This window comes from Chaetura pelagica, unplaced genomic scaffold (assembly GCF_000747805.2).
Source record: "Chaetura pelagica isolate M959 unplaced genomic scaffold, ChaPel_1.0 scaffold141, whole genome shotgun sequence".
NCBI lineage: Eukaryota > Metazoa > Chordata > Aves > Apodiformes > Apodidae > Chaetura > Chaetura pelagica.
The window spans coordinates 1,108,355-1,117,783 of record NW_009952059.1 but is presented as its reverse complement, the minus strand read 5'-3'; the positions used below and the strand labels follow the sequence as shown (position 1 = coordinate 1,117,783).

General features: G+C 44.1%; 1 protein-coding gene across 1 annotated transcript in view; it reads left to right on the top strand.

Moving 5' to 3' along the window:
• The window catches only part of TMX1 (thioredoxin-related transmembrane protein 1), a 73,755-nt gene extending 68,759 nt beyond the window's left edge, over nucleotides 1–4,996 (top strand). The window contains exons 2-8 of the mRNA XM_010004275.1: nucleotides 42–157; nucleotides 1,353–1,398; nucleotides 1,915–2,043; nucleotides 3,293–3,338; nucleotides 3,421–3,522; nucleotides 4,148–4,217; nucleotides 4,818–4,996. Of these exons, the coding sequence (XP_010002577.1) occupies nucleotides 42–157; nucleotides 1,353–1,398; nucleotides 1,915–2,043; nucleotides 3,293–3,338; nucleotides 3,421–3,522; nucleotides 4,148–4,217; nucleotides 4,818–4,996 (688 nt within the window). The remainder of the gene's footprint in view (nucleotides 1–41; nucleotides 158–1,352; nucleotides 1,399–1,914; nucleotides 2,044–3,292; nucleotides 3,339–3,420; nucleotides 3,523–4,147; nucleotides 4,218–4,817) is intronic.
• Nucleotides 4,997–9,429: the final 4,433 nt, after the last annotated feature.

Below are 9,429 nucleotides of genomic sequence, written 5' to 3'. Positions count from 1 at the left end.
GGTGGGGCTGTCTGTTCCTCACAGTCTTGTGCCTCCCCCAGCTACGCCCCGTGGTGCCCCGCCTGCCAGAGCCTGCAGCCCGAGTGGGAGAAGTTTGCCGAGTGGGGTGAGGACCTGGAGGTGAACATTGCCAAGGTGGATGTCACGGAGCAGCCGGGTGAGCGTCTGGGGGGGCCGGGCTGGGAGCTCCTCGGGCTTCTGGGGGCTCGGGGAGGGCGTTCGGGGCAAGCTGGGTGCTTTGGGAGAGGTACAGGATCGACAGGACTAATAACGAGGGTGGGGAGACCCAGGTTGCCCAGAGAAGCTGTCGCTGCCCCATCCCTGGCAGTGTTGAAGGGCAGGTTGGATGGGGCTTGGAGCAGCCTGGGCTGGTGGGAGGTGTCCCTGCCCATGCAGGGGGTTGGGACTGGATGGTCTTGAAGGTCCTTTCCCACCCAGACCACTCTGTGATTTGATTCTCTTGGTCTCTGTCAAAGGCACATTGTTACTTGTAGACAACAGTACTCGAGTATTTCTTAATAGAGGAAGGAAACAAGGTTTCTCTCAAAAGTAACTTGGGTGATTTGAAGGAGATTTTAAGCTTTGCTTCTTGAACATCATACAGAGCAAAGAAAAGAGGTTTCAGCCTTCCTTGTGATGTCGGTTATTAACTGAAATAAGTAACATTTGGGGAGAAAATCCCCTTTTGGGAGAAATCGCCGAGAACAAAAGGGACATGTGGAATAAAAATAGGGCCTAGATAAGAGTGGAACAGTCAGAATCAGACAAAACCAGATTCCAATTAGAGAGAAACATGTCCCAGGTAGTCAGCAGCCTGGTGTTGAGACAGACCTGCAGGGTGGAAAGGAGCACTGCCCACAACTTGTCTGGGTTACAGCCTTGAGCACAGGGTAGAAAAATACTTGAGTAATTTGATTAATTGTATCAACATATCGTTAATATGTTAATGAGTGATTAGCATATTAAAATGCCCACCTGTAGAGCAGAGATACCCCTACTAACAACAAGCCCCCCACTCTTTGAGCGTGTGTAGTGACATTTTTGAGCATTGCCACATGCAGTGGAAGTGAGGAATGAGTTGACCAGTCCTGGGTGGCAATGACAGAATAATGTTCAAGTTCTTTCTCATATTTTTTTGAGTTATAAAAGTAGCACTTGTGTTCCAGGAAGCTGAGCTTGGAATTTGTGGAATCCCACAAACGCAGTACTTTGATTTGCACAGGTTTGGGTTTGATCTCAATTAGAGACTGATACTTGGGAGCACCTGTTTTTATTTTGGTGCACAGTCACATTTCTTGCTTTTTCTTACCCAAGAGAGCTCTACTATTCTGAAAAGAACTATTTTCTTGCAGGATTAAGTGGACGATTTGTCATAACAGCCCTTCCCACCATCTATCAGTAAGTATGCAATGCAGCAGGGTTTTTTTAGAGGAGAAAGAACACTCTTTTTCACTTTTCTGGGGGGCAAATGAATTAGATTTACCCTATTCTTTAACATTATGGGTTACTTGACACAGAGACAACCACAACTTTACCTGCTGTGACCTTACAGTACTGCCAGTGATTTTTTCTTTTCCCTTCAGGCCTCAATTATTGTCTCCTCTCATAGATGTTTCTGTTTTGCAATCTTTTCTCTGTGGGTTGAGCTTAATGCAAGTTGTGTGGCAAGTGCATTAGTGAGATGATTATCTTTTTATGGAATGGCAACCTAAAGCTAGCCAAGAGGCAGGTGGGGCCAGGGTTCTAGGAATACTTGTTGTCAGGATTCTTGGAAAACATTTTAGAACCAAGATTGTCTGAAGCAAAGTAGAACTAAAAACAATAAGTTAAAAAGGTGATGGGAGCGAAGATGTTGAGTGGAGGCAAATGCTGCATGCTTACACTGTCTGAAATAAAGGACTTTTTGCTTTACAGCTGTAAAGATGGAGAGTTCAGGAGATACCAGGGTGCAAGAACTAAAACTGATTTCATAAACTTCATCAATGACCAGGAATGGAAGTCGGTTGAACCTGTTTCATCCTGGTTTGGTCCTTCCTCTTTCCTGTAAGTTTTGGTATGAGTTTTGTAACCAATTGTTCAGGATGCACACTTTAAGAACATGCTGGGACAGATCCTTAGGTGTGCTACCTCCACCTCAACAGCTCTGTGCTGGTGGGAGGGTGATGGGTGGGGGGGTCCTGCCTCCTCCATCAGCTGGGGGAGGATTGTGTGCACCAGCCTGGCAAAAGAAGTCCCAGGCAAGGTTGGACTTTAAGGCAACAAATAGTTGTAGGTGGGTGTATTGTTTCACTGAACCCTTGTAGGGGATTGACACTTGAAGTTCTTTTGATTCTAAAGCAGAAATAATGTTTTGTCCAGCTCAATTCTAGGAAATTAGCACTAAAAGCATAGCTGTAAGGTGGCCATTTAAGAAGACATCATCTGCAGCAAGGTTAAAAGCAGAGTGGAAGGGTGGAGGTTCTTTTGCTGAAGGAAAAGTGAGGAGACTGAGAAAAAAACATGCTCTTTTCTAATTTTGTTGCTTTAAAGGGCTTTTCTATGTTGTTGCATGTGCTGTGTGCTGGTTTCAGAGTGGCTGAGTAACTGTGAGTGATAAAGCTTGTTGGGGGTAAAACTGACTGAGGCAAATGAGCCCAGTTGTTCGTGGTTTTCTTTCTGTTAGTCCAAGCAGTCCCTCTGTGCTGCCTGCACTGGGCTGTGCCACTGTTCAGCTTGTGGACTCTTATGTTAGACTGAAATTGGCTATTATTTTGGCTCTTCTAGGAAGCTCAGCAGGATATTCATGGCAGATGGATAGCCTGGTCTTTTTCACTTGTGTCTAAAATAAAGCTAAACTTAAGTCTCTGAAGATCGGTCAGTTCTTACATAACCTGATGGGTTGTTTCTTTTAACAGGTTATTTTTTCATTTTCATAAAATGTCCAGATGCTTAATTCTTACTATATTGCATAGAGTTCCAGCTGGCTTCTCATAAACTGTTGGTCCAAAAAAACCTCTTAGAATGTAAACAACAGTGACTGAAATTCCTATGTCAGCAGGTCAAGGAAGTTTGTGAATTCATAGTTTATCCGTATGTGGAATGTTACTTAAGCTGGTGCTGAAGGGAACTTCATGGGAGTGGAGGGAAAAGACAAAACAGAAGCTAAAAATCCAAGTAGTTAGAAGGGAAACTAGACATGAGCAGAATGTTGTTCAACATGGGACTAAAGAAGAACCAGTCAGGCAGATCAGAAGGTACAGGTCTGTGGCTGCCTGGAAGGTGTTTGCAGTTACCTTGTTCTGCTTTGTTTCAGGATGAGCAGTATGTCAGCTTTGTTTCAGTTGTCCATGTGGATCAGGGTATGTGCTTCAACCTCTGTTTTACCTGAACAGACGTGATACTCAGCTGTTCTTGAACTGACTCCCTTGTCTTTTATTTCAGCACTGCCATGGTTATTTAACAGAAAATGTTGGAATACCTGTTTGGGGCTCCTATGCTATTTTTGCCTTGGCAACTCTCTTCTCAGGACTGATACTGGGGCTGGTAAGTGAAGCAGTTGAAGCAGATTGGCTGTGGCTGCTCAGGATGGTGCCAGCACCTTCCTTGCCTCATCTTCAGTAGTGAGACCAGTTCTTTTCCCCCTGAGCTGGAAGACAGGGATGGGAGGCAGAAGGAAGCTCCTGCAATTCAAGGGGAAATGGTTGGTGACCTGCTGCACTCCTTAGACACACAAGTCTGAGGGAGCTGGGGGTCTCCAGCCTGGAGACAAGGAGGCTGAGGGGAGACCTGCTGGCTCTGCAACTGCCTGAGAGGAGGTTGGAGCCAGGGGGGTCGGGCTCTGCTCCCAAGGAACAAGTGATAGGACAAGAGGAAGTGGCCTCAAGTTGTGCCAGGAGATGTTTAGATTGGATCTTGGAAACAATTTCTTCCCCAAAGGGCTGTCAGGCCCTGGCCCAGGCTGCCCAGGGCAGGGGGGGAGTCCCCATCCCTGGAGGGATTTCAAAGCCTGTAGATGTGGTGCTGAGTGACATGGGGCAGGGGTGGCCTTGGCAGGGCTGGGGAAAGGGTTGGGCTTGGTGATCTGAAAGGTCTTTTCCAGCAAAAACAATTCATTGATTCTAATGTGCTGGATGTTTGGAGGTTTAAACTTTTCTGTCTTTGGTTTCAGATAATGGTGTTCTTAGCAGACTGTATCTGCCCATCCAAGAGGCACAGACCAGCACCCTACCCACACCCAAGTAAGGCTACTGTGTGCTTCTGATTCAGTGAAGCTGTTGGGAAATCTTATTTAATAAGTACCAGTATGTGACTGGTGTCTGCAGAACGTGAGATTTACTGTAGAAGGTTATATTTGTGAGTGATGCTTTTCCTGCAGCTGCTTGTCCATAGGTTTAATGGTGGGTTTGTATTTAGCTCTGAGTGCAGCTCTCTGTGGTGCTAAACTGTGGGATTGTGTGAGTTTGAGGGACAAAATGAGGATTAAGAGTGAATCTGCCTTTCTGTGGATAGTGATTCAGTTTGGGGTTAGTCCTTGGAGTTTTCCAACTCCTTAACAAGTCACAAAAGACCACTGGAATGGTGTCTGGTTTGTAGGAACCTGGCTCATTTTTTCAAGGTTTTATTTTAACTTGTCTAGGTAGTCTGTCATCTGTTAGTGCTTGACCTGTGGGTAACTTCATGCTAACCAAGTTCTACCAAAGATTGCAGCTTCAGTGGTGATACTGGAGAGTGTTACCTGGATTAAATTGATTAAAATTCTGTGCTAGCCTGTGATGTTAGAAAAAATACATTTATTATGGTAATGACATTTATTGGTTTATGCCTGTTTTCTTCTTAAGGAAAACTAGCTCCAGCATCAGCTCAGCTGCTGAAAAAGCTGGATGAAGAGCAAGAAGCAGATGAGGAAGATATATCAGATGATGAAACAGAGGGTAAAAAGGTGTCCAGCAAGGACTCATCACCCAACCCGGTGAGGCAGCGCCCTGTGAACCCTGCTGCTACAATGGAGAAATCTTAGTTTGATTTGCATGCAGGATTAGTCTTTGAGTCACCAACTCAAAAGGAAGATAAATGTCAAATCCTTCAGCTTGAAGAGAACAATGACTCCTGTCGTGGTAATATTGATGCATTTCGTGAATTCAGAAAAACAAAAGCAAAAGAAAAGCATCTTTGGCAGCAGGTATTCAGAGCTAAAACATGCTGTTGCAAATAGCTGGAATTTCTCCTGTCTGTGTGTGGAGAAATGCCAAGAAATAATTTATGTGGCTTCTTGAATGACTTGTTCTATAGGGACTTTATTTTTTCTTTAACAAAAAGTAAGCCAGTGTACCTGTTGCTTTAGGGAGCACTAGCAAGGGAAGGCACTGGGCTCTTTGCTGCCAAAGCATTCAAAAAGGTGTCTCAGTAGAAATTTATCTAGTTGTGCTCTGAAGAAATGCTGAGGGGAAAAGCTCCTTCAGTTGTGGGACATGTTCCAGGCTTCTTCAGGTGACAAAAACTTTCTGCTGTGACAATGAGTACTACAACCCCCCAGTCTTTCTTCCAAAGGGATGAACGTTGCCATCTTCATTTTAAGGAGCAGAAGTTGCCCCCTGAGCAAGAGCTGGAGAGTTTGTCTCTGCCATCCTCCCAGGGGGGAGTTACCACAAGCTCTCTGGAGTGTGGATTCTCTGGCTGCCCCAGAAACCTGCTGTTTGCATCCGTTTCATCTAGAAAAGGCTGTAAAAAGCTAGATGAGCCTCCTGGTGAAGTAATTATCCAGAAAAAACTTAAGTAGCACCTGTAGTCTTGTTTGTCTCAGTGACTCTGATTCAGATGGGAATAGTTTACATTCAGGGTCCTCCTCTTGAGTACAAACCCTCCCTGCTGGATGGCAGGATTCTGCTTATTTTTAATACATGATCAATAATTTCTGCTTAATCCAGTTTTACTGCCAATCAGGCTGTACCTGATCTGAAGTTGAAATAACTGCTTCTTAGTTTCTTTTCTAGAAAGTCATCTTTTCTGTTCTCACAAAACCAGCTTGGAACAACACACCCTCATTCTTTCCTTTAAAGAAAAAGCCCTGTAGCTGCTGTTTTCTGTGTGGTATTTGTTTTATAACTCTGTGTAGAAATAAAAATGCACATGCTCCTGGAGCCAGTGTTACCTTGCATCACTTGTAAAGAATTTTCCATAGTTTTTCAGTTAGTTTCCAAAGTATTTGCAAGGGAAGGGTTGCTGAGCTTTTTTGACAAGCCTGTTCTTGCTGGGGCGTTTTGTTTTGGTTGGTTTTCTTTTTAGTTGTGGTTTGTTTTGAAATGTGTTCATCTGAGCTGGTTTGCAGCCCTGGCAGTTGATAAATCTTTGGCCTTAGTAAACCTGGTCATGAGTAATTAAGACCAGAAACATAGAAAAGCTCTTGATGTGTTCATTGCAGCCAGGGTCTCTAAAGCCAGGGTCTCCTTGTGGTTGTTAAGAAGACAGAGTATCAGACCAGGAGCTCAAAATGAGCTCAGTGGGATATGAAAGAAATATTGGGTAAAAATAATACTCAAAGCTCTTGCAGGGGCATCAGCTTATAAAGGTGTCAAAAATTCACAGTGGTTTTTGTCAGTCTTGAATACTTCTTTGCAAGTTGTGTTGTAAGTACACCTGATAGATCATAATTCATCCTTCCATGTTCTGAATGGCAAAAAAAGTGACTCAGGTATCCAGATATCTGAGTGAATCTTCCAGGATGTTCTTAGGAAGAACAGGTTCTGTAAGATGTCCTGGAACTCCCTCCTTGGACTTCTGCTTTCTTTTTCTGAACACTGGTGCTCTGGAATGACTTAAAACTTCAGTGCTGGGCTGTGTGTTAGAAAGGTAAAAACTCATGCTTGAAAGGGTCCTTTTGGTTAAAATCTGGGTTAAATTCCTGTCATTTTTTGATACCAGGCTTTCCTGGTGTTTGAATGGAGACCACTGTGTGCCCTAAATGCCCTTAAGGTGTGGGTCTTGTGGGATTGCCTTAAATTCTCTACAAGGTTTGATCTTAGCCTTTGTTACTAGTAAAATAAAGCAATAAATCTGTGAGGTCCTGGGACTGGTAGCACTGTCCTTACAAACAAAGTATCTCATTAGGTTGGAGAAGGCTTGAGAAGACAAGGGAGACAGAAACACTCTTGTTAAGGAAACCTGTTGAGTTGTTGTTAGAAGCTGAACTACATGGGCTTAACTCCACTTGAATATATTTAAGTGTAGCTGTTCTACATGCAGCTTTTCCTAATTTTTCAGTTACTTTAAAAATGTTTGTGCAATATGGAAAGTATATCCTGGTAACTTTTAGCTAACTTTTCATTTTAAAAGAACAACCTTTTTGGTTTTTCTTGCTGTACTTCTAGACTCCTGGTTTAACAAGAACTTCTAGCACTAATTAACCCTGCCTTTGCCTTCTGCACTCCCATCTTTTCCTACTGCCTCCCTGCCTTAGGCAAGTAATTCCAAATTCCAAAACTGCCTCTTAGTCCCAAGTGTTCCCAATTGCTGGAATCCATTCTCTGTGGGGCAGACCTATGCTTGTGACTGGTGTATCTTCTGCAGCTTCTGATTATCCATAGGCAGCCTGTGTTTGCTGGTCTGTAAATCTTATTGTTCATATTTTTAATAATACTGTAGTTGTTTTTTTTCCTGTGAATATTTAAGTTTCTTGATTATTTTTATTTGAAATCTCTCTTCCAAAGATGTTGACTGAGACTGAGTGAAGGTTGCAGTGGAACAAATGTGTGTAAGAGCCTGTCCTCTCTGTGTACTGATGATGCTTGAATATCAGTTTTGTACAAGCCAGGCTGCCCTTTCCGTATCATCACCTTGACCAAGTGTGTCCAGTTTCATTCCAGAAATAATTAGTTCACTGTAACAATACTTTTTTTTTAATGTTTCAGAGAGTCTTCAAGTAAAAAAATAACCACCAGCTTTGGATTCCTGTGTTGGTGTCTTTTGTTTTTAAGGCTCTTATCTTGCTGTTAAGCAATGAAACAACTGCAGCTATTTCCATGGAGAAAAAAAATAATAAAATAACACTGTAGCTAAGAAGCCATCCTGGTAAGTCTCTTTGAAAAGACAAGTTCAAATAATAATTTAAAGCTGCACTGAGGTGCTTGTGTTTTTGAGTTTGGCTTGAGTATCTCATGATGTTGTGAGCTGGCCACTTTACCAGTTGGGTTAGATGGTTTGTATGGTTTGGGAAGGAGCCTTCATGCATATCAGGCTAAGAGAGTGATGGTCATCAAATGGGTTCTTGTGTTGCAAAAAGAATGTAGGCTGGAGCTGACAAAGGAGGGTTGAAATCCAGTTCTTTGTAGCTTTTTTTCTGTGCTTGTGTCAAATGCCTGCAGATCACACTTCAGCTGCAAATGGGCTCCTCCCCTCTTCCACCTACACACTGTGCATCAAAACTTCACAGCTGAAGGGGTCAAGATGGAGTTTATCATGGAGTGGGAAGCTTGATTCAGAATTGAATGAGTTCTGGAATGAAAGAGGCTTCTTGAGGAGGGAACAGTCCAGACAACGTAGCATGACAGTCAGCCCAGTGCAACAGCTGCCACCAGAGAGTGTCTTGCCTGTTCCCTTGCTCCTTCCTCCATCCTTTCTCCTAGGAGAGAGTACTGAGAACATGGCAGCTCTGGAGTAGCAGCTTTCAGTCTAAATATGGGGATTTCTGGGAAAGGGCCATGGAACTCATGCAGTTCCTCCCCATCAGTCATAAAGAATATAAATTGCCTGGGGAGTTAAGTGGATCCTCAAACCAGACTAACTTCCCTACTCTTCCACTCAGTGGTTTACATGTAACAGAAGAGAATAGCCAGTCCAAAGGAAAAAATGAGTAAAAAGTCAAACAATTATGTTTAGTTCAAAATTGTTGAGAGTGGCCTGATGAGGAAAAATTTTAAAATCAGCTGTATGCTCAGATGGCAGTTGTGTTTGCCACATGGCCCCAGTCAGCTCCAGTTTGAGTTTGAAAGGAATGGTTGCAGTTATCATGCAGATGTTTGGGTTGGAAGACACCCTTGAAGATCATCTAGGTTCACCCTCCTGCATGGGCAGGGACACCTCCCACCAGCCCAGGTTGCTCCAAGCCCCATCCAACCTGCCCTTCAACACTGCCAGGGATGGGGCAGCCACAGCTTCTCTGGGCAGCCTGGGCCAGGGTCTCACCACCCTCACAGCAAAGAATTTCTTCCTCAGATCTCATCTCAGTCTCCCCTCTTTCAGTTTTAATCCATCCCCCTCATCCCAGCCCTCCCTGCCCTTGTCCCAAGCCCCTCCCCAGCTTTCCTGGAGCCCCTTCAGGCACTGGAAGGTGCTCTAAGGTCTCCCTGGAGCCTTCTCTTCTCCAGGCTGAACACCCCAACTCTCCCAGCCTGGCTCCAGAGCAGAGCTGCTCCAGCCCTGGGATCATCTCCGTGGCCTCCTCTGGACTCTCTGCAA